Here is a 24,737-nt window from a genome sequence, read left to right as displayed (position 1 = left end):
TACTTATTTTTTCTCCAGCAATTCTGTATGTGTTCCTATTTGCGCGCTTTCCCATCCACTTTTGTTGTGATTCTCCACTGCGCTCGTTACTCTTTTCACAGTGTGCCCAGATACGTGTGCAACCTAAAAGAAAGTGAAAAATACACTTTTATGCACTACGCTTATCGGGACCGCATAGCGGAAGCGTAAAAGAAAAATCCGTTCCAACGTTGCCGTGCGTCTACCGCCAGCAGGCGTGGAGATCACGTACGAGCCGTTTACAGATGTTTTCTAATACGGCAATGTTCCTTAGCAACGCTCATTAGCAACAGCACTGTTTTTTTTTTTATTCTTTGGAGCGAAGCAGGCGGGCAATCGGACGTCGTTAATGGCAATTGCCCGCGTGTTAACGATGCAAAATAGAACAACATTCTTCTGGCGCTGTAGTGTACGCACGTACGGATGCTTATGTTTTATGCTTCCCTGCTGATTAAACCATTCACTGCAGAATGTTTGCCTGTGATCGATACACGTTCCGTCAATTTATGTGTTTGTTTAACATGCGATAAAACATAAAAGCAGTGCGGTTAGTTGCAGCTTACCTTACAATGCAACAAGTAAGATAAGCTTATGATCGCAAAAAGTTCACATTTGCAATCTCACAGGTGTTTAACACATAAACTTTTTTTCAGTTTCGGTTTGTTGAAAATTTCCATAAATAAATAATTCTTCTAAATGACAAAAAAACTTAAGTGAGAGGCTTTTCCACGTTCTGAGCTCGACTGTAGATCATAAAATGTGCTAATTTCTTCCATTTGCCACAAAGATGCTTCTTTCCCTTTTTGCCTAACTCACACATGTTCAACCTTTGTGAGATTGCAGAATAATCTATCTTGTTAAAATAACGATAGCTTGTTGAACGAACGGATGGGCACGGAACGGAAACGCCACCATATCCGCGTGAAGAAGCTTGACGCACTTTTCTCCCAGCGTAACGTCGATTCGCATGCTTCCTCGCGGTCGAGCTTCTGAGCCGCCGATTTGCCCAGCCGATGGTTTGCTTCAGTATTCTCGCGCCTTATACACTGTGTCGATACAGCAAAAGCGATACTGAATAACGAGCGTAGAAGGGAAACAAGTACATGTATTTAATTTTTCAAACCATACCCCGCTACCTATCGTATCTGTCTGTTCTCATTAGGCATTCGGTCCAAACCACCATCCCCGTTGATGGTGAAGAAACCAGCCGAGAATAAATGCAAAGAGTAACATGGCAAACGCGTCTGCTGGAGTTTAAATCACGATAAAAAATGGCCCATCGGTTCTGCTCTTTACGCCGGCCAGCAGCGTGTTGTATGTTCACGCGAAACTTTACGCAAATGGTGATGTGGGAACCGTAAGGAATAGAGGTAAGAAAGAAAGAAAGAAAGGGAACGAAAGAACAGTTCATCTCTAGAACGTAGTGGAATCATTCTTGTCGACCAAATGTATTCCTCCCATTTGGGTTCCTCGCTTGATGTTGCATCGAAGTCTCTTGTTTTATTTTCATTCGCTTTCGTCGCACACCCAACCGTCGTCGCTCTTTTGCATGTCCATTTTTCTCGTATACGTACCGTTTTTCGCTCTTGCGCATGTTCTCTTACTTCTCCACCTTTAGTTTCATCTCAGCCATACCATTGGTTAAAAAAAATGGTGAAACAAAAGTGTATAAACCAAAATATCGTTAATCACCACAAACGCAGCAGATATTTCAACAATGTTGCCCCAACCACCACCCAAACCACTTTGCTTGTTGTTGCCATATGGAACCCACCCTTGGGGTAGGTGCAGCTTTCTTAACAATGCAACAAGGGATAAAAGAAGAAATAAAGCACACACTGTTGCGATGTGCTACAGGTCCGGTTCCGTGCGGCATGTTGCCGGATTTTCGCGGTCATAAATAAGCATAAAGCAGTTGTTGCGTTCCCGCAATTTTTGGCATTTTCGAACATTTTTCGCATTCGGTTGATCGCATGTGGCAAACGAATAAGTTTTTGGCGGCCCTTCGGGTTCGGTTGCATCAATGGGGAAATTAATTCTCTTCCCGTTTCATCGACATTGTACTTTCAGATAGAGTCGCTGTTTTAATTTGCATGTTGATGGAGCACATCCTCAGCGTTATGTTCCGAGTTTCTCCGACTAAGGAAATGTATGATAAAATCATACTTTTTACAATCACAGTTGCACAAAAGCAATTGAAAATAAAACAAGAGACTTCGATGCAACCTCAAGCGAGGAACCCAAATGATATACATTTAGTGGTAAAATGTTATCTATTTATGTATTTATATTTAATTATTACGGCATTTAGTCATGTTGTCAGCCTCTAAAGGCTGAAGTATACAATTTTCACAAGGCATTTCCTCCTTGTACTTTGCCTTATCCCGGGCATACTCGGTTAAATGTTATTGAATGAGAAAACGGATATTTTTTCGAAGTGATATAGTTATGTTATAGCATAAAAAACCAAGCTTTTAAGAAAGACGTACAATTGCATTTCACACCAAACATATGAACATTTCATTTTTGTGTTTTTTCTTTAAAATTTTGAGAAAACCGTAAAAAACTAAGTGTGCATATAGACATATATTAATTATCCGCACCTCATGTTAATTTAAAGCACACACTATAATTTGCAGCCTATTTATGAAGTTCATTTTCATATGGTAAAAAAGGAATAACACTCCCATTAAAACATCTCATTTATACGGTCCACATGCGTCCCTGCAGCTTGGTGTGTACTGTTTTCTACCAACTATAAATTATTACCACTTTGCCTTCGCTCGGGCCACTCTCGCATGGTCACGCTTTTCGGATAGAATGCGTACATAATAATCACTATTTCTACACAAACAGCATATTGCTGCTTCTGTTACTTCTTTGCGTGGCATTTTTCTTAAGCAGATGAAATGCAAATATCCGGGGAAAGTAATTGAGTAATAAAAATCGTTAAAAATGAGGTGAAAACTTGTACTTTCGGTGCACGATCTGCATGCTGGTTCCACGTTTATTGCTACGCCAGAGGACATCAGGTAGAGGCCAATTAGTTGAAACAATAGTTTCGTTCATTTTCCTTTTGCGATGATGCGATAAAATCTTTTGAACGTATGCTGATCAGCTGGTAGCGTGTAGCGATCGTGTGCATCGAAACTACAACGCTACATTCTTGATAACATGCTGCATGTTAAGTATAGGAAAACAACGGAAGTACCCCTGAAGCTCGTGTATCTGGTGCGCATGAGTGCGTTTGCACGTGAATGTTTTTAACAGGGTGTTTCGGTGTGCTGTATTGAACTATTATTAAAATAAAGATGCAAACCAAAAAGAAACTATTATATTTAACAAGTGCAAAATTATTAAAACGCTTTGCAAGGATATTATTTCAAACTTCTTATGAGCGGCAAAACGCACAAACTGCACATTGGATCACCCTGTTCAACTGTTGCATTAAGCCTAGAAAACGGAAGTCCTTAGCAACTGTGCAACTGTTTGTGTGTTTATTTTCCCATAGCAACCAAAACAAACACCATAAATAAAGTGTTTATTAGAGCCATGTGTTAGTTTTTCAATATAAGAAAATTATTTCTTACTGTTTACGTTGTAGCTTTAACATTCTAAGTCTTTAGACTGGTTACGTTGTGGCTTTTAGACTTCTCTGCTCTTAGAGAAAAAGTTCGGGTAAAATGTTTCGTAACGAGTACAATCTTGCAATGGAGCGAGACTCGGGAAGCGTTTCGTCTGTGTCCTCCTTCCAGGTGGACGATCTAATGGAGAAACTGAAGCTGCTGAACTACGAGCGACTTTTGCTGAAGGAGATGAAAATGAAGCAGATTAATCGCTACTACTTTCTGCGCTCGTTCAATCCTGGTGAACAATTTTTCATGTTCACCTCCATATGTGCCTGGCTGATACGCAAGATTGGTAAAACATTCGACCAACCGCAAGAGTTCGATGATCCAAACATTGTTATATCGCGCATCATAAAAGTTTTGCAGGAAATGGTATGTTTTCGAGAATTTCGATCGCAAACAAAACGCTTCTAAATATGTTTCATTCATTGTAGGATGTTCCTACCGACTTCCAAACGAATCGACTCATTCAAGGTGCTGGTCCCATCTGTGTCTACATCATGGATTGCCTGGCTACGCAAGCACTCAAGCTAACGAAGTTCCAGATGAAACGTCCGGAATGTCGCAAAGAGGACGATCCAATGGTCGACCTGATAGAAAACGATTCTGAAATTATTCTCGAAAAGGTAGAAGAGGAACAAATGGCAGGTGGCAGTGACGACAGCGATGACGAACGAAATGGTCTGTTTGACCTTAGCTTTTCCGATCCGGCCCGGTCAGCTGTCAACACGCGTAAAGAAATGCGGGAATACAAGGTCGACTCACTTTCAGACAGCGAAGCATGGCGGCTGGAGCTGGAACGCGTGCTACCACAGCTAAAGGTCGTAGTAAAGACAGACCCTCGGGACTGGCGTGCACATCTTGAACAGATGAGAAGTTTGCGAAGTAATATCGATACGGTAAGAGGGTGTGACACAATTTGTGTCCAACGTGCGCAATTAATGCATTTGTTCTTATTTTCTAGGCCACCGAGGAAACGGACAGTCAGCTCGCCAAGCTTCAATCAGACATTAGCTATGTGATGGAAAAAATCGAAAGCCGCGAGAAGCATCTCAACAACGACCTGAAGGACTTGATTGCGCAGTACAAACAGATCCTGATCGAGCATAACCAGGCGACGGGACAGATACGGCAGGGCGAACAGGAGAAAACGGAACATGAGCATGAACTATCGAAGATCACTAACGAGCTGGAAAATGTTAAAATCCAGATGGAGCAGCGTGGCAACTCAATGACTGATGGCAGTAAGTAGTTGAGGTGGATTTTCCCAAACTACATACAATTACCCATCGATGCCATTTGTCTAACGTTTCAGGTCCACTGATCAACATCAAGAAGGCTATCTTTCGCATCAAGGAGGAACTGTGCGAAATGGACATCAAGATCGGTGTGATGGAACATTCGCTCAATTCGGAAATTGTCCGACAGGGTTCGCAGTATGCGGAACTAGACTCGCTCGTAATGGCTGCTCATTAGAATTAGTGACGGATCATGCCCCTTGGAGACCCTATCTCCCCAAAACTGCTGACCAGGAGAGGTGGGGGTAATTTGCTTTAGCTATGAGGCACACTTCTTTCAGTCTTACACGAAATAAACTACATTCTGCATGGCATCCTAATGTTATAAATTCACGACTGCCAGAAACTGGCTCTTTTATCAATTGATTCTAGTAAAAATCTTACTTTCGATATTTCTGATTGAATGTTGTTAACTTACCCGGGTAAATGATAGTATATAGGCAGAACACTTTTACACAGTGGCATTTTTCTTTCACTTACACACTTCAATGCGCCTTGGCACATATAAAACACCACACTACGGCCTACGGCGAGGCGATTCATGCACAAATAACACAAAATTCGTTTGCAAAATACACTACACAACAAATGCGTCGCAATTGCAAGCTTAGTACACACACTGAGACTTTTGCACAGATGATACAAAAAGTTAAAATTCGACGCCAAGCTGATCAATGTTCGGTGTGTTGCTCTACAAAGGAGCATCCTTTTTTCTCAACGGGCAATAAATTATTTTCGATGAAACGATATGTTTAACGTTTCATCACAACCTTCTCTTCGCTTATTTACGCACCCGAGCGATTTGTAGCACGATCGATAATAAGCCCGAACGTAAAATCACACAAAAGCACGCTAACATCACGAGTGCCTCTCAGCATAACCTTTGCTTAATTGCATCTCCCCAGATCGCTTTTAAACTTGATGTAAACATTCGTATAAGAAAAAGAGAAAACCCAAACACTCCGTTGATCTACCTAGCGTCCGAGGGTGCTGATGCAGACATGCAGATGCGAACTCGAAACCCCTAATCAGGTTGTTTGTATTACATTGGGACAGTCACACGGAGTTTTTTTTATCAACAATGAGAGAGGAAAAAACATGATACGAGGTTAACTATAACAAACACGGTCGTGATCTCGTTAGCAGATTAAATCGTGCAGGCTTGTTTAATGTTGTAATTTTCTGCAACAACAAAAAACATGCTTATCCGTCCGGCAGCAACGATTATCACTGTCCCGAATGCCGAAAATGCAGGCCTTTTGTTTGTTTAACGGAGTATTTTATGGCGCATAATTATTACCAAAGCTGATCGCAACTAAATACAAGATCGTTTCAGATGAAATCCAGATTAAACCATACATGATCTCATTTTATCGTTAAATTTTCTTTTTACTTTGTCTATTAATTTCTTGCTCATTATCTTTACATACTCCCACGGTTTCTTCTGCCTCTTCTATATCACATCCGACAAAACAGGTAGCGCTGTTTTAATCGCTACGAACAGTTGCAACAGTGCTTACAGTAATTATTAACCGATAGTAGCAAACACTAGCAGTGTGACAAACCTTGAAACTAACCAAACAATAATCAATTTATCGACACAGTTCGTTTACAAAGCGTTCAATTTCTGCAAGCGATCAGCTTCAACACGGTACAATTTTATAATGTGATTTTTCGTTTTTCATTTTCTTTCGTCAAAAACCAGCTGATACGGTTAAGAGGCGGACAAACATGGTTGCGCCATTACTATAGTCTTGTGTCAGATAGAAAATTGGACTCCAAAAATTATGCTTTCCCTACAATTGTTACTGTTCTTTTAAATCCTGCTGTTGGTCTGGTGTCGTTAAGCCCATTAAATACGTTCACTATCGTCTTCTTGTCTCTCCACACGTGGTAATGTTACACCTTTGTATTCTTAGCTCGAATGTAGAGCGTCCTTGTTTTCTCATTGGCAGCCACGAAATTTACGGCACGCAAACACTTTTCATCATCACTTTTTCGCATTAACTGCCCGCACTGACTAACCAATAACGCATTTCAGGTCCCCTGCAGTCATCGAACGTAAGCGTAACAGCTGAAATGTACTAAGTTTGCTTCCTTTTTTATGTTCTTACGTCCTACTGCCTTCATTGACATAGCCACTTCGCACACGATCGCCAAACACATTGGTACTTATACTATCAAAGCTTTCTATCATACGTGTTACCGAGATATCTTTTTAGTCAGGATTTTGTCTACCGGCTACTTATACTATTTATAACAATTCTTTACACTTCCTGCTCACATCGCATGTACCATTGCTTGCATCGAAGCAATCTCCATGTACCACAGCGTATTGAACATCTGAATCTACTCCATATCGTCGTCCTTTAGCGCTCGTGATTGTTTGGTAGATAAGGAATTCGTATTCGTAAAAAAGCAGAGTTTATGTTAGCAAAACACTAGAAGGAGATATTTTACAGTTCCTTAGAGAGCTGGGCATACCGATCCGGGTTGGTTCACGCTCTTCATCTATCACGTATTACACCGACCGTAGGTGAATGTGTAGTTTTTTCCCTTCAGAAATGTAGCCCTTCCATAACCACGTAAACATGGGCAAAGATGTGTAAATTGCAGATTGTTCTGCTGTGTTTGGCAATGGATTTTGTGTAATTGATGCAAACAAGAATGATGTAAATTATCCTTTGCTGTGCGCTGTGCTAAATATAAGCACCGGCCCAAAACAACAATAACTTATGAATGAAGCGCAGAGTTAGTAATGAAGTTAAAATAAAAGCACGCACAGTAATAAAAAAAAGATGTTCAACTAATTTTTAAGATGTTCAAATTCGGTTATTGTTCACTTAAAGCAAAACAGGATGAAATCAAACTCACGTAGATATTACATATGGTATGACACACATGCAGACAAACCAAACCCGAGAACCCACATAAGCAGTTGCACAATGTATAATTATTGCAGTGCATACGCTCAACATTATGATTCTTTTTAGTTTTGGAAACTCACACGGCCATTTCTCATACTTCTGCAAATAGCGAAGCTTTACATTGTGTAACTTAAAATCAGTGCACTTAATGGTCGCTACAGTCGTCTAGTATTCTAGGCAGTGGAGCCGCTGCACTACCACTGTCATCCAGATCGTTGCCCTCAAGCGACCGATACTCGGAGTCGGCCGAATCGCTAACATCGTCAGCGATTGAACCGTAGGCGACACCGCCGCTTCCGATCGACAGCAGCGACTGTACCGGCTGGGAGTCATTGTTGGCGGAAAGCGGATGAGTGTTGCTGGCAGTGGATGCCTCACTGTTGTTACCACTATCGGCGGTGATGGTTGGTGCGGACGTTGCTGTGACGAGCGGTGAACCTCGCATCGGAGAGTCCATCATGGTCAGCAGCACAGGCGTGCGAATGGCAACGATTGAAGTGGCGCTTGTGTAGCAAGAAGGATAATTCTGTACCATTTTAGACGCAATGTGTGTAGTTAGAAAACAGGGATGGAAAGAAAAAGAAAAAAAAAACGTTGCATAGATTGTGTTATTTCATGATCGAGCAATAGCTAGGTGATAGAGTTTGCTTACTGGTTAGCTTGCGACTGGTGAAGATGATGGTGAATGATGCTGTTGAGCTAGCTGTTAGTATGCGTATGCGCGTTATGTAAGTATGAGGATGTCCACGTCCGTAAGACCGAAGGAGTCGGTATGCGAAAGGAATCGGTATGATTTTTGTTTTGCCGGTTGATTCAGCAAGTTAAAAGAAAAACTTCGAGAAAGTGCAAAAAGCGGCATAGCTCATCTTTACCAAGCAGATGGGAAATATTGAATGCATAGTAGCGTCAGTAGCAGAAAGGAAGCAAACGATCACATCGTGCAGGTTCAATGTGCTCGAATAGACTAACTAACTTTAAGCATTCGAAGAGTTAAAACAAAGCCAGCGATATAAGGAAAAGATATAAACCCAAACGGCTACGGAATTGTTAACATTCCGACCCAAAAGAAGCTCAAAAGAGCGGTATTTCAATATTTCTACATTATCTTTCTAACTCTGAAAGTAGTTTATACAATTTTTTATTTTAAATTTTCATTAGAATAATTTCATTGTTTTATTTATTCTATGTTTTTCGTCTGTTCCGTTTTTCGTGTAGGATCCTTTCTTACGGCACGGCACGTTTCGCTTCTACTGCTGCAACCCACGCAACACATTTGTTTCTGTTCTGGGGCTGTGCGATTACCCTTCCAGTCTCACTTTACTTTACTTATATGTTTCAGCATATCTGAATTCCTTCTAGTTTTCTAATTTCTGTTTGCAAAACTTTGTACACATAGTGTCGGCCCTGCAAAATTGTCCCTCATCAACTGTCCTGCTGTTTTTGATGCTTTCTATTCTAACATTAAAACCCCATCACGGTATGTTGCTTTTTTGATTTTGTTTATCCTCTCCTTGTACACCACGGATTCTGTCCTTCTCACCGATCCTGAGAATGTTCAATGAGAGCAATATGTATGAATGTTAAATATTCGATGTTGATACAGCTTCCCTTAAAACAAACACCCTTTAAAAACCCCATTCTTTACTGCCGCTCTGGTGGTTTATCATGCACACAAAACTATGTATGTATAGTATGAATTAGTTTCTATTTTGTTTTTTTTTGTTTGCTTCATTTCTTTTTACCCTAACTTTGCCAAAAGTTATTTAACGACAGCGCATGGGCAATGTTCTGATATTACAACCCCTGGATTCTATCACTGTAATTACATCACCGACTGAATTCATCATTTTCATCACAATCGTTCTGATCTTCATCATCTATCGATCTTCATCATTCCTCGTCGCCGTTGAGAAGTAGAAAAGCTTTAAGCAGCATCAACTGGAGAAAACCGAAGGAGGATCAACAATCAATACAACAAAACAAAAACAAAAGGTATGTGGAGCAGGTGGTTTGTGGATATGCGGATGCAACACATTAGCAAGCGCAATAAAATCATACTCCATTTGTTAGGAAAGGTAGGAACCGCGCATGAGCTTGAGCCGCGGATATGATTATATTATATCAAGCTAACTACGCATAGACAGAAAGAAAAAAACAAGCAGAACTAATGCGTGAAACCCAAAATGTTGCTGTGCTCCATATTGGCAGTACCACAACCTCGCATAAACAATGTGAAAGCATGATACAATATACTTGTTATTCATATGTGATGATAAGTATTTCCAATGTGATAAACCATGCAAAAGTAAAAACATATTGTTCACTTTTAGCTTTGTAACAGAAGTCTAGCAAGCGTTAGAAGCAGCACAGGACTGCAGAATGATTGTAGTTATACTATCACACTGCTACGGATAATGAAAGAATTTAATACAGCACGTTACAGTACGTTTATTAATTGAATGCAATCAATTAAATATTGAATGCAGATGAAAAAAAATGTAAGAATAAAATTAATTCAAAAACTTCACCACGTCGCATTTCTTTAAAAACTAAACACGTGAAAGATCAAATGAACCAAATGATGCCACATGAAGATGAAGAAAGTTCTGAAGAAAAATTACTGAACTTAGATTTGAAATATGTACAAGTTTTAAATGAGCGCAGCTGTAAACAACGTATATCATGATACATGAACAGTGATGAAATGATAAAGATTGCACCAAGTAAAGATAACATAACTCTTCCAAAAAATTCTATTACGACACAAATACCGATGATATTCTGTTTAAGTGCCCGTCGGTGTGAACATATGAACATATGCGTGCGTAATATGTAAAACCCCTTAACGGCAGGATATAGCAGCGAAACCAACCAACAGCGAAGGAAGTACGTACAACAACAAAAAAAACCGAAACTAAAGAGAAAACTATCACAAGTAGAAATTTACCGTCGCACTGCTACCGCCAGTGCTTTCCGGAAGGCCACCGTCCGTATCATCTTCACCGACTGGATCTTCCTCCTCACACACGCTCTGATAGCTGCCAGTCGATCCGATCCCAACCACCAAATCGTCCTCATCCGTGATGCTAATGTTGCGTTCACGATAGCTGCTGCGCTGTTGCTCAACTACACCAGAGTCGATCATGTCCCGACTAGTACCTGTTGGCGATTTACTACCGTCGCCGATCGATGTCCCGATCAGCATCGCCTCGGTCAGTGCCGTGGTCGAAGATGGCGTCGGTTGTTCTGTTTGTGCGAAAGAATCTATCAACCTACCAACGGCACTAGTACTAATCGGTGCCGTATTGCTGCTGGATTGCATTTCGATCGTCACTACAGCAGTGGGAGGTTGTTGATATGACATGGAAATATCTTCAACTAAACCACTACCTCTGCTCGACGATGGGCGACCTTTCAGGAAGAAAGAATATCATCAGATTACCGTTCAACTATATTCGCGACTTAATTCATGGCGTACCTTTGCTCTTCTTCGTAACACTGGCTGCCTTTAGCTTCACGCGATAGAATTGGGTACCACGTGAAACACCGTACCGGTTATCATCCTTACGTGCATGGCAAAAGTCCTTGCGCATGACCGTGCCGAAACCGAACAAAATTGTTGGTAGCTCACTCTTTGTTGGTGGCATTATGCCTAGTTCTTTATAGCTGCTTTCGTGCATGAAGTAAATAAAATCTGACGCCTAAAATGAACACACAATGTTATTAACAGTACTAGCTCATAAACGTTCATAAACGTGAACAGTATTATGTTCATAAACGATCATCTGGCGTTTCTGATCACAAACCTGCACTATGGTGTACTGCGCATAGTTGGGATTCCACACAAACGTTACGGTATCACCTTCGGAACATGTCAACAACTGCGCCGTGTCTTTCCGATGTTTTTCAAGCTCACGTGCCATCCTGCCTTTTTCCTGGTCGAGCATTTTTATGCTCTCGTGCAGTTTCACGAGCTCTTCTGACATCTGTTGCCGATCTGTTTCCAGTGCTTCTAGCTGTTCGCGACAGCTATGGTCGTTCAATGGACTCAACTCAGGATCAGTAAGAGACTGAATCGTTTCCCGCATACGCATTACCTCTCGCGCTAGCTGCGCTTCCTTATCGCGCAGTTCGTCCAATTGGCGATCCTTTTCATCCAGGATGCGTTTGTACACGTCCTGACTGCCACCGCCAGGTGAACCAGCCACTCCATACGAGCGGTGCAACCGTCCCGCACTGCCAGCACTACCAATGGCTACCCCACCACTGCCGATTGCATTTGCTTCCCACCGTTGTCGTTCTTCCTCGACCGCCGCTCGTATTGCCCGTTCTTTATCCCGTTGAAAATCGTCACGCATCTGCGCCAGCATTTGCTCGTGTGTCCCAATGTCGATCATGTCCGGCTTCTCGATCTTCTCAAGACTCGTGTCGGACGGAGATCGATCCATACTGGATGCCATTAGCTTAAACCGACAACGTAACGATTCGATTTCGGTTCGATGCTTGTGTTCTAACTGCTCAACTGCCTCCTGAATTGCCTGCTTACGATCTATCTCTGAATTCGCTAGCTGACACTCCAGCCGATCGATAACCGTTCGCATTTGGGCAATCTGTTCGTTCAGTTCTTTCTTTTCCTGCTCATAGCTCGATACTGTTTCGATGTGGCTCGCCTTCATCGTGCTATTGTCTGATCGTAGCGATTGAATTTCATCGTCCATCTGATGAACGCTCTTGCGCAAGTCGTTCATTTCCAGCTCGTGATCGACCGTTAGCTGCTGGATCGTTTCTCGTTCACGATTGCGTGCCAACTGCTGAATATCATTCCACGCCCGATTCATTGCACCCAATTCTGATTGAAACTGCGTGCGATTGTTTTCGGCCTCGGTACGCACTAGTGCCAACTGATCCCTCAACATCATAATCGAATCCTGCGAAAGCTGGTGAACACTACTGAATAAACCTTTCAGCCTTTCTACTTCAAGGCGCGTTGTGCCGAGATTATCCTACAGAAAACAGATAAACCATTTTTTAAAACATTAGTGAGCGATTTACTAATAGTGTTTAAATGTAAAGTGCATTATTAGGTCGTCCTTAGTGTTGAGTCATTCCTTCCAGTCAACGGTGCATCGTTAATCAACCAATTAAAATCAACACAAAAACATGATAGGAGAACGTATTACCGTAATTGCAATTATCGCATAATAAACCGCAAAAAACATATGGTAAACAAATAATATAGCTAAACATATACATGCATAACGATTCGTTTAATTAAAACAAACAAAAATCATTGGAAACAAAGGATGGCTTATATGAAACAAAAAATCATATCATATATGAAATAATATTTGTTTTCGTGCATTTTTCCTTCCAGTTCGTTCCATCCGTATATGTTTCTAGGTCGCTCTGTACCTGCAGAAGCAAAATGACGGTTCCCTCGTCATAGCTGCTTCGACCGCGGGCCAGCAAACAATCGGCGAACGAGTGCCGAATATCTTGCGTATAATACGGCTGCTGCTGTTGCTGTTGTTGCTGCTGCTCCAGCTGTTGACGTCGCTCGACACTAGCCGCACTTGACGGCAGCGATTCGTCGATGTAAAATTCGCTATTAATAAACTCTCCATCCTCGCCGGGCGACCTTAGCACTACATTGCCCGGGCTCGGTTCCATTAGTGCCAGTAATAGCAGCTCCTGCGAGCTACTAGAGCGCTCCGATGAGGAGGTGCGTGTGAAAATTCCTTTACGCAGTCTGCGTCCACCCTCGAGTGAGCTCGGAACGTACAAAGGGCAGCGACCATCAAGGTTCGCCGTACAAACATCGACCCCAGATGAAGCATTTTCTTCTGGTATGGCCGGATGATAACCCGACAACGGGGGTTGCTGTTCCACGAGTTCGGTCGCTACAGCTTTTACACCATTCTCACCGTGGGCATTCATCATACCAACATTGTTGGTGGAAGCGATATTAGTAGAAGTCAAAATGTTAGTAACCATGCAATTAGCTGTGTTAGTAGTAGTGTTCGTCCCTGTGATCGCTGTGCGTTCAGTAGCGTTCGGAGGAATTATGTCGTCAAATCGCACCTCTGTTAGTGTCTCCGCACAAACCGTCTCTACCGGTTCGGTACAGGTGGCTACGGTGCACATCACCGCAACAGTCATTTTCGGTGTATCCTCTTGCCTGGAGCATCCGTCGAGGGGACTTTGGTTCTGAACCTTTTCATAATCTTCGGTGTCTGTCTCCGATTCCGCTCCAATCCTACTTATAGCAAAGATAATCAAACCGTTATTAAATGATCCTGCCAGCGATGAAAATTCATGTAACGCGTTCGTACTTATCACTTTCTTTAACACCCGGTTGCTGATCGACCACATTCGAAGATTCCACGTTTTCGTTACTGGATGCTGTTGCGTTGTCTTTGCTTTGAACTGAGGTATCGTCTTTCTCAGCCTTACTACCTTCATTTTGTTGCAGTTGCTGCTGCTCTACCGATCGAGTTTGAAAAAAATCTATCACAGAAGCTATGTTCGGTAGCGGAATCTTTTCCGTCAGTTCAGGCAGGTAGCGGGACAGCTCCTCAAGGTCTACATAACGCAGGTCGTGAAGAAATATGTATTCATCAGCAAACGATCATAACGAATCGTACATTACTCGCGCCCTCTACATACCCTGCTTGTCCAACGCTGGTAGACTAGAATCGAACACCGATGGTGCCTGTATGGCGTAGGACGGGGGCATATCGTTCATGCCCGGAAACAGCGTGCTAAGGAAGTGACCCTCGAATAGGGAGGTAAAATCCTGTCGTCTGGCTACCTCATCGTTGTGTATCGCCATTAGGCGGCATGCCAAGTCGGAAGCCCACTGCAAACGGGAGAAAACCGAACTCAAAATAATTATCGTCGCTTCGATAATACCTTCTATCGAAAAGAAAACGCTTACCCTTAAAAATGCGCTAGAAAACATGCGCCGACGGACCACTTCCGTTACAGCGCTCACATAGATGCATGGCACCATATGGATTTGCTCAATGATGCTCAGATGCTTCTGCAAGCGCTGCAGCGACGTGTGGTAAAGTTGCAGGGTACTATCCAGCTCATGCACTCTTGTTTCCACGTTCATAATGTACCTGTGTATGAAAGGACATTAAGTTTCCGACTAGCATACCAGCGCACGAGAATTTAAAGCACTCACTTTATTCTTTTGGTTAGGTTAAAACCAAGCTCATCCTTTGCAACAGTACAACGGCGCCGATACTCAAGCAGGTCGGCATGGTTACCTTTCATCACTTGAAGCGTGTTCTGATGCATCGAACAGAGATCAGGAAGAACTGACACATCGCCGATTTTGGTCGCACGTTCCTGATTTTTCAAAATACCTTGCGCCCTTTTGTTTTGATCATCGAGAAGCTTTTTTGCGTTCGCTAGCAACTCATCCAGCCCCCGCAATCGTTCCTCCAAACCCTTTACGACCTTTATTTCGAGCTGCAAATAATAAATACGAAACAAAAAATATTGTGCATGCTCTTAACAGTCGCTCGGTGTCATACTCACACTTTGCGATTGTTTGACCGCTTTGTCAATACGCTCGTTTAAGTTGATCAATTGTGCTCGGTTGAATTTGTCGATGTTGAGCCGACATTCCTCGGCCATGCGTTTTAGCGTCAGCTGACCCTCCATCGCGGATATCCAGTCGAGCAGCGATATGCCTTTCGCTCGTTCTAGCTCCGTCAGTCCGATCTCATCCGTTGCACCTTGTGCCGTTGTTGTTGCTTCACCTATATCTATCACGTCTGGTTTTTGAAGCTCGGATGAATGAGCCGACTGGGTAGCCGGTTCGTCACTTATGTTCCCATCCATCTGTGGTTGATTCGTAGATTCGGAGCCCACATGCTCCGACTGCTCGTTGTTACTAGCCGTTCTGCTTGCTCCACTGTTTGTCGTTACACTTGGGTTAAAAACCTCATCAAACACACCATAGGGACGTGATTCAGCATTTTCCATCAGTGACGAAAGAATTGGAATGTCTGCCAGCTGTTGTAGGCTTTTGTCAAAACTGTAACGTAAAAGATAAATCACATTTTTACGTGCGAAACATTTACCCAACCATTATAGTATGCACAGAGAATGAAAAGTGAACTCACTTATGCAAAATATCCATCTGTTCCTCGTGCATTCGCAACTGCTCCTCGTAATAGCGATTAAAATATTCACACCTTTCCTGAAATTCTTTGATTGTGTCCTCCATGTTTGCAACAACTGCCGCCCAGCCTTGCTGTTGCAGATGTTGCTCATGTACGAGCGCTTCACAACGCCGCAGCTCCTCCCGACCCATTTCGTAGATCTTTTGAGCTAACTGTGCACGTGCGGCAAGCGTTGGAAAGGAAATGGGAAGCTCCAGACTTTTTCTCACGAGGCCTTCTAGATCGACCTCAGCTTTTAGTACAAACAGATAGGACAATATTGATTAAACAAAGAATGTTCCATAATATCATTCGAAATGCATATCATTATACGTACTCTCTTTAATAGGTCCGGGTGATAGTAGTGGCGATTCTCCGACCGTTTTGCAAAACATATAGATCGGATTAGTGTCGGTGCCGGTTGCATAGTGACATGCGCGACTATCGTCCTCCAGCAGCTCGCCACCACTGACTAAAAGAACGATGCTCCTAGCCGGTATTGCGTGGTTCCTCTCTATCATCTCCTTCAGCCTCCGAATGCTACAAAGTAAACGAAATATATGCTTCAATTTGTAAAAAATCACACACTAACGAGCCAGCGCACTTACTCATCAAACATGCACTCCATCTTAAAGGTCAGCATTCGACCTTGATCCACGTGAAATACGAACATCATGATGCCGGGTTGCCGATATTCCGTATTTCTATCGTATTCTACGATAATCGTCCACCAGGCTTACCTCTCCTTTCCGTTCCCTTCGTGCGCTTTATTTCCTGCCTCCACGCGCGTTTCACCACGCCTGCCAGCGGTACACTAGACGTACCGCACCACCTCATTCGTTTGTTCAGTCTCGCCAACGCTTTCGATATCCTTTACAATCCTTTAACTTAGCTGCATTCCTTATCTGGCAGACAAGTGATTACAGTTCCAAAGGTTAATGTACACTCGGAAGAGCTAATCGGTGCGTATAATTAATGTACCCAGATCCTTCAAACCCTAGCTGCGTTTGACTATTCCAGCAACATTCCCTTCGTCCCTCCGTGATGTTGGGATGTTTATTATAGCTCAGTACATTGCACGCTTGTGCAAGCCACACTCCAAAAACACTTTCGTTCGGAACCGTTACAGCGGTGACAATCCTATCGCGACGCCACTGGTATGGCGCATCACTAATACAACGCCGCTACACGTGTGCTCCGTGTCTTCGATTTTAGATTCTTTCTCCAAACACGCTGTCTTGCGGATTTGCACCTTATTATTTCTGCGTACACTAGCTGCGCACTGTAATGAAGGTGATCGATTTCGTTCACTCTGTCGTGTTCGCCATTAGGCCGTATCTCTGGCGTAGTGTTTCTGCAATTTCTACACGCTACAGTGTTGCCGCCTGCCGGTCTGCACTGCTCCACTGCGCATATTATAGGAGCATATGGGAATGTGGCGCCGCCTGCACCAACAACCACAAGTCACTGTGACGCTGCGGCGTGCTCTCGATGATCGCGATTGCGATCTACCGCTGTTGTTGCCGTCTCGTTGCAAACGCGTGCTTTCGCGTTTCTTCACACCACTTAGCCCGTGTGATCTCCTCGTCCGTTCTAAGTGAATCAAATATTGCGCTAAACTTGTGCTCTGCCGGGCTGATCCGTTGTCTCTGTGTCAGTAAGCTTGTGTTGCCGCTGCCGTCCTTACTTTCTGCCGCACGTTGTAGTGTTGCTTTAAATGTATACAAACTTTGTGTGCTGTGAAAGTAAACAAAACGAAAACAGACCAAATTAGACAAAATGTTGCAGCATCAAAACTGAAACAACAAAATGTTAACGCTAAACAGTGAGCAGATTATACAATCTCTGTGGTGGATTTTACAATGAATTCTTTCCATGTTGGAAAGTATAGTTTTTGCAAGCACAGACCCACCGTTTCAAGCCATCGCCGTCCGATGGCACATGTTATACACGGATATTGGAAGGAGGAATGCGGCACACGTTTAGTTCATTGCACCAGCCCTTTCGTGCTGCAATAGTGTGCATTACCGAAACCACCAAGCATTTGCTGTCGTCTTCTGCAAACAACGCTGAACAAGCCTCTGTACCAACGCTAACACGTGTGTGTTGCGATGTTTCTTGTATTCAATTAGTGCAACTCACACTCAACCACGACTTCGTTAATCAAAAACCTACTTAGATAGATGCAGTACACACGTTTACACGCATGAAATCTTTCGCTAAATGTTGCGGCGTTTCTTGCCCCACAAATAATCGTGTGCCGATAATCGTTTGCAAAAAAAAATCGCCATACGCGCGCGTTCGTCCTAATGCATACACCCATTGATAATGGCGATCACTTCGGTATTGCGGGTGATACTTTCCTATTGATAATAAACCACCCACCAGACGAATCACGGTTTCCGAAGCATGGGTCCATGGTGCAGTTGGACCGGTAAGGTGAAATTACGTCTTAAGTAAAAGGTGACGATGATGATGCCGCGTGTGTTTTCTTCATTCATCTTACCTATCGGCCTACCAAAACGACAAAAACAACTTATCATCGTGTACCGGGGGATGAAGGACTGAACACGAAGGGGCCATTCGGCAAAATGGGCTAGGGATGGGAAATCCTACCCCAACGAAAATACAATCTCCCACTGACCTAATTACGGTCGTATCTGTCAAACGGCGCTCATGGCGTGGTGCATTTGCCGGGAACACAGGCGACATTGGGGCGAGAAAGAAGAACCCTCACAATAATGAGGATCAGTAAATGGAAGCAGACATACACATCGAGGGTCTCACATCGTACGCATACACTCGTATCGCTAGCAAATAAATGGGTAAACAAACATTACAACCTCCGCGAGTTAAGCACAGAGACTATTTACGCCGTCAAATATGCCTATTCGAGCGAGAAAGCGATCCACCGAGCGTTTCCGCGCAATGATAACGTTCGTTAATTATAACTGAGAGGTGTAGAAGGTGGACTGTGATTTGAACAGGACAGTAGCTTTATTTATGTTCCAAATTCAGTTCACAAATGATAGACGGGAAAATCTCCAAACGAATGCACATCGAGCATAAGGTTATTTTTAATCTAGGACAAAAGACAAAAACATGTATCAACCGAAAAGGAAGAGATCGCGAATGATCGCAAAATGAATGGTTTTTAAACTTCGTAAAACTTGCCACTGTAATGTTATATGTAAATTGTTAGAGTGATTTTTTTTACCTTCTACAGCACTTCGTCCTTCTGAACATTTTTTTTAACTGACATACAACAACTCCATTGCCAGATATAGACAAATCATTTACTACCCCTTCCAAACCAACTCAACCATTAGACCAATGGTTTCATACATTGGCACGTGCAAGAATACAACGTACCACGATGCATTGATGTTGCTATTGTGCCAAATTTCATTCCACACGATGTTTAGCATGAAGGTTTTACCATCCGCTGGTATTTTTCCTTTTCCGCGTGTGTTGAGAAATCGTCTACATCAGACGGAAGTATCTTCACGACCTTAAGTTATTAGATACCAACAGGAGATTGCTTCCGACGTACAGTTTTCCACCACAATGTACGTTACTCATTGCGGAAGTTGGTACGCAAATGAAAAAAAGAATTGTTTGCATTCTGGCTGTCGGTATGATGTGGAAAAAAAATACAACTTCACGTCCTTTATGGTTTTTGTACCACAGTTTGCAACTATTAAAAGATTAGTAATTATTAATAAGAGAATTAATGGATAGAGTCAATGTACTCAAACACTAAACAGCGATACAAATCATCATAAAGACAACAAAACCCGATGATCCGTAGGATATCACCTGCCAAGCGCTCGTCACATGCCTCATTCGTACGATCGCCAGACATACTAATTGCGCATGTTTATTATCATTATTTTGTTGTCATACCTGTTTGCCTTTTCTCGCACAGTGACATTGCACTAATCCATTGCGTGTGCTCAACCATACGATCAATGCAACCCCTTACGATCGTACGACTACTACTACTTCTTCTTCAACTTAAATAATATGTTGTCGCCAGTCTATGCCGTGCACGTTCATTTCACTACTTTATGTAGCACCACGGTGCCAGCCAGCAGAAACATCTGATCCGCAACTGTGAATGTGTGCGTGATCGCACCTTGAAAATGATCGGCCGTTGGTGGATTGGTTTCAGAGACCCGCGAAACAGCGAAACGCTGTATTAAGATACGCACACCAAACCTGATGCGACGTCAGAAGACATACGACGCACTGAAGTCGAACTTGAAATCCTACGCACGAGCCCGTCATGCGTGTGGAAGTTATACCCCTTTTACTATCAGCTCATTGCCCTTGAATGTTAGAATTGAGATTTGGAACAACTGCTACGAAATCGTTTCTAAAATTATGAGTTGGAAAAAGCGCGATCTTTTACCGATTGCAGTATTAAAATATTCGCTATTTTTATTGAATAAATGAGAGCCGTTCCATAACTCAATCATAAAGGTACTCATATAGTTAATTGTACTACTAATTCTTCATCTAAATCCAAGCCGCCCTTGCAAATGAGGTGATCATTCCTTCCGTTCTATTATCTGCGAAAACAACTCTTCTCGAATTGGTCGAGGTGCACCACACCTTGAACTCTTTGTTCTTTCGGCTCTGTCTAAACAATTCTCACAACGTGTGCTACCTGTCACCCTCAGTTAAGTGGACATGCTTCCGCAAACATGAATCATAACAAGGAGACAAATGAATTTTACAGTGGTGTTGTTATCAAAACACGCTCTCGCAAACCAGCATTCAACTATATCGCACAAGCTGATTAGAAACTTCCCCCTTTTAACTCTTTTAGCAAACGATAACAGTTCACCTCCTTCCCTATCGCCATTAGCATCGTAATTGAACACAGCTGACAGAACGGGTGATATTGGAAACGATTTCTAATGTGCCCACTGACGTGTCTTTCTTTCCGGGTTAATCGGTCAATCGGATCCTTCTGGTGGTGGTGGTGTACGATTGTTTTCTTTTACTTCGTTTCTGGTACACTGTTTCGATACGCATTTTTGTCCCAGCACAGAAAGGGAACCATTACACAACATAATGCAATGTGCGCTAACTTCTACAGCAAGGAATGCATATTTCATGACCCTCCCGATTGCGTCAATGAAAGTGAAGTGACACACACCGTCCGACTAAAACAATGGCAGTCAGTGATATACAGTAAGAAAGACAGTATAGGAAAAGTATTTCCTGTATAATGTTTAAAATGTCACGAAAATGAACACTTTACCATAAATTCAATTGTTTTGTATAGTTGTTTCCTCACAATTAGATCAATGGATCAGATTACAAATCCACTAACATGACATGAAATTGTTGCAGAAGTAGTAGAAAGATAGCGATCAAGTGTTGGCTGGTTTAATCCATCACTTTTCCGTGGTTATCTTGATGCGACCCACTGCTTGTGTAGCAGAACTGTCTGATAAGGCTGTTGAAATTCTTACAAACTAGACAAAAGTACGTCAGAAAACCCAAAAGGAAGGTTCTTTCCAATGTTCATAATAGCTATTTCATTACTGTCCAGCACAGGATTCTTTTCCCGCATGAAATACGCTCCTAGGTTATTGCACTTGCACGTGAGCGATCAGCAGTGCACTGCATGTTTTTTTAAATTTGCTGTTTATCAGTTGGCTAACCAGGCCACCACTTTGCGCTGCTGCTGGGGCCAGGACAACGCAAACAATAACAAGAAATCGATTTCAATATTATCGACCCATTACATCAGTTAAAGCGTGCATGCAAGCAGACGGCACCGGCAGTGTACGGGCAACCGTGCATCTCAGCGCACTAGACAAAAACAAGCTCATCTGGCCCGTTTATGTATTTTTTCCTACCGTCAATACTCTCCATCGCGATTAACGATGGGGTGTTCGAAGTCGCTGTGCGGCAGGATGCGCAGGGATGTTTAACTCCAACTACTAGAGTCCCTGCTACGTGATGCAGCACGTGCAATGTAATGCGCAACCCGGACAAACGGTGATAGACTGGTGCACGCGTAAACAGGCGATATTAGCGACATAGGAGAGGTTGTTCGGCACTGTGTCTGGTCGCCGTCTGACCTCGAAAACCTGACCATTGAAGTGGCAAATGATCCTTCGGGCAGACGGACGCGGGGATTAAGCAGTTTTTCGCTGGCTTAAATAGCAACAATAAGAATGCGCCGTGTATAATGGAAATAGGGATAGGTTTTTTTTCACAAAAAAAAATTTTTTGTCCCTTGTTATCCTTGCTTGACGAAAAATAAGACCATTTTCCTGTATGCACTTCAGTACGCTGATTCATACACAGTCTGGTCAAACATGAATGAACGCGGCTACGACACATACGCACATGGTATTATCTGTTTTTGTGCCGCTTACTTGCCGTGCTTTACGTCTTCTTTTCGTATGCTATTTTAAGGCCATTTTTCGTGACAGATTCCGTCTCAGAACAATTAAAACAAAAGCGTGGAAATAGAAACTCATGCAAATATGTGCGAACTGTGTGTCTTTGGGGAGAGCCGTGTAACCATTACGCAGCACATGCAGGCGATTGAACTCCGTCCCGATGGTGCTCTTTGTTTGGACGATCCCGTGTGGTTCCGTTTGCGATGCATCGCGACTATAGAATGCAATGCAATGGGTGTCATCGCCGGACTCGCGTATGCGCGCACACACAAAGGAATAGGTGGCGTACAGGTTCGGAGTATGCAAAATTCGAAATGAAAACATGTGGAAAATCTGGCTTCGATTGGAATGATGCGAATCCAGGCAAACGCATGTCACATAATACTCTTGTAAGATGCACGTGCAATATCATTGTAGCTTGTAGAGATAATTTATCTTGAAAGCTTACTCGCTTACTACGAAAGACACGCAGCTTCAAAACACAATGTCTGCACGCATTCGAAGGAAAAACTTGAACAAGTATCGAGGGTGTTATTTGTAAACATTGGTTCATACTACACACACTGACAGTCGTCAACACCGTTCGTGACGGCACATTGTTGATGATGAGCATGATGATGATGATGGTGATAGCAAAAAAAAAGAACACAATGATTGCTCTGCTTCAAACAGCAAAACTGATTGAGGCCGAATGGAACAATCTGACACGTTCGGTCACTACGTACATTCTTTACCATGAGTTCTAACAAATCATCGCAACAAAACTCACGCACCATAGCAAATGGCGTTTATTCAACACACTTAGGGAAGCTTTCCTTGAGCAGAACGCATTTTGTAGGACGCATTTTGTTTGCTTATATACACACACACACGCTTTATCCATCATCGTGCACGCACGTTAAAACGACGTCATCCGTAGAAAACGTTGTTTTGTTCCATTGCGTTGTATTGCGTACGGTTTTTCTTCTTCTCTTTGCCAGCTTCCTGCACGGTTTAGGGTGGGGATCGAATTGCAAATTTGATTTCGCTTTTTTGGAAAAAGGGATTATTTTATAATAACAACAACTACCATGCACATACGCACACATGCATACACAGTGTGCACGAATTTTCACCGTGAAAATTAAGGTATGTTATTCAGCGTTATGAGATGTGAAAAGCAGTTCTGACTGTTCGAGATCTTTGTTTGAATGTTATCGAACATTTGACCAAAACGAATCAACATACACAGCTAGCAAAGAATCACTCATGTAGATGTGTATCAACACAGGCCAGCAAGAGAGCAGATAACCTTCAGGCAGCAGAGACTTTAGAGCAAAAAAAAAACAATAAACACTACACAGCACCACAAATTCACCCCTCCGTTTACGTCACTTCCGACCGAAAAGAGACATTAGAAAGACAAGCTCCGCGCTATAAAGCAGCGAGCAAGATGGTCAATTTGTTGGCGAATTGTTGCTATTGCTTCCGATTCCTCCACACTGCTGATTCACCCCACTGATTGCATTTCGATTTCTGCTGATTAGCTCTGCTTTACGCAGTTCGATAATTAACCCACACGAAAAAAGGCCCCCCGGATGAAGCGCCACCAAACATAACAAAGCAACCCTCGCTGCTGTGTTGGTGCTGTTGCACGGGAGGCCCGCACACAAAGCTTTGCGTCTGGAACTGTCCCGACCGGGGCAAGGACCGGAAGGGCAAACTAGCCCATTTCGATTGTTCCGTATGTCGTGAAACAAAACGGGAACATTTTGGGATCCCTTGCTACATCCAACAGGAGAAAAATAGAAACGACGTTCGCACATACACACATTCACCAATGTACACTCGCGACACTTGCCCTCCCGCGTGTGGTTTTGCCCGTGCTCAGCACACTTACGATTGGGGGTTGTGTATTTTCGCCACCCTTCCTTTGAGGTCGTATGTTTGTTTGATGCTACACTGCACACTCTACTGTAGTGTCTAATTTACCGTATTGAAAGTTTGCTTTTTTCGAACGTCGCTCGCAACTTCAACAACGATCGACACGAACATACACACACGCACCACCTGGAGCACTGTTTCGCGTAACAGTAAATCGCGCACCAGCCGCTCTTATTGTTCGCGAGAAGTTTCTGAACAACAGCAGCGAATGGGGCCAGCAAAAAACTTTTGCTTTTCAAAATGGGCAGAGAAAATAAAGCTGTACACAACGATACGCATACACACACGCACACACGCTGACAGCTGATTTCGAGACAGCTGTCAAATAGTGTTTCGC

General features: G+C 42.9%; 3 protein-coding genes across 10 annotated transcripts in view; 1 reads left to right on the top strand and 2 right to left on the bottom strand.

Annotated features, from left to right (window-relative positions):
- The window catches only part of LOC125762132 (frizzled-4), a 43,695-nt gene extending 41,280 nt beyond the window's left edge, over positions 1-2,415 (bottom strand). For 2 of the 3 annotated variants that reach the window (XM_049423930.1, XM_049423933.1), the window contains exon 1: positions 4-2,290. The gene's annotated coding sequence lies outside the window, so the exon portion shown is untranslated. Of the gene's footprint in view, positions 1-3; positions 2,291-2,320 lie in introns of those variants that run through there. The other variant, XM_049423929.1, reaches the window with a different exon arrangement.
- Positions 2,416-2,599: 184 nt separating this feature from the next.
- On the top strand, positions 2,600-6,632 carry LOC125762136 (intraflagellar transport protein 57 homolog). The gene is made up of 4 exons (XM_049423944.1): positions 2,600-4,019; positions 4,082-4,546; positions 4,612-4,891; positions 4,963-6,632. The coding sequence occupies exons 1-4, from the start codon at positions 3,702-3,704 to the stop codon at positions 5,121-5,123; spliced, it is 1,224 nt and encodes a 407-aa protein (XP_049279901.1). The 5' UTR covers positions 2,600-3,701; the 3' UTR covers positions 5,124-6,632.
- LOC125762126 (RB1-inducible coiled-coil protein 1) lies at positions 6,314-24,652 on the bottom strand. 6 transcript variants are annotated; one of them, XM_049423911.1, is made up of 15 exons: positions 24,357-24,652; positions 17,031-17,786; positions 16,658-16,954; positions 16,387-16,589; positions 16,011-16,302; positions 15,421-15,922; positions 15,062-15,351; positions 14,810-14,996; positions 14,539-14,731; positions 14,205-14,454; positions 13,954-14,128; positions 11,679-12,875; positions 11,351-11,573; positions 10,820-11,283; positions 6,314-8,398 (listed from the first exon to the last, which is right to left on the bottom strand). In XM_049423911.1, exons 3-15 carry the CDS (start codon positions 16,723-16,725, stop codon positions 8,018-8,020), a joined length of 4,425 nt encoding a protein of 1,474 aa, XP_049279868.1. In that variant the 5' UTR covers positions 16,726-16,954; positions 17,031-17,786; positions 24,357-24,652; the 3' UTR covers positions 6,314-8,017. The 6 variants fall into 6 exon arrangements, with proteins under 6 accessions (XP_049279868.1, XP_049279867.1, XP_049279869.1 ...); XM_049423910.1 differs by having other exon boundaries at positions 16,658-17,786; XM_049423912.1 differs by lacking the exon at positions 24,357-24,652 and adding an exon at positions 18,556-18,731 and having other exon boundaries at positions 16,658-17,786.
- Between the last annotated feature and the right edge of the window lie 85 nt (positions 24,653-24,737).

The sequence above is a fragment of the Anopheles funestus genome, chromosome 2RL (genome assembly GCF_943734845.2).
Source record: "Anopheles funestus chromosome 2RL, idAnoFuneDA-416_04, whole genome shotgun sequence".
NCBI lineage: Eukaryota > Metazoa > Arthropoda > Insecta > Diptera > Culicidae > Anopheles > Anopheles funestus.
The sequence above is the reverse complement of the archived record's forward strand: the minus strand, read 5'-3'. Positions and strand labels throughout refer to the sequence as shown.

What these genes read in the sequence shown, in the direction of transcription:
- LOC125762136 (XM_049423944.1), top strand. Translation starts at nt 3,702, where the DNA reads ATGTTTCGTAACGAGTACAATCTTGCAATGGAGCGAGACTCGGGAAGC. An exon ending in TAAAAGTTTTGCAGGAAATG is followed by an intron (nt 4,020 to 4,081) that starts GTATGTTTTCGA and finishes CATTCATTGTAG; the next exon opens with GATGTTCCTACCGACTTCCA. An exon ending in CAACTCAATGACTGATGGCA is followed by an intron (nt 4,892 to 4,962) that starts GTAAGTAGTTGA and finishes CTAACGTTTCAG; the next exon opens with GTCCACTGATCAACATCAAG.
- LOC125762126 (XM_049423910.1), bottom strand. Translation starts at nt 16,725, where the DNA reads ATGATGTTCGTATTTCACGTGGATCAAGGTCGAATGCTGACCTTTAAG. An exon ending in ACCCGGACCTATTAAAGAGA is followed by an intron (nt 16,303 to 16,386) that starts GTACGTATAATG and finishes TTGTACTAAAAG; the next exon opens with CTGAGGTCGATCTAGAAGGC. An exon ending in GGTGTTAAAGAAAGTGATAA is followed by an intron (nt 14,129 to 14,204) that starts GTACGAACGCGT and finishes TGCTATAAGTAG; the next exon opens with GATTGGAGCGGAATCGGAGA.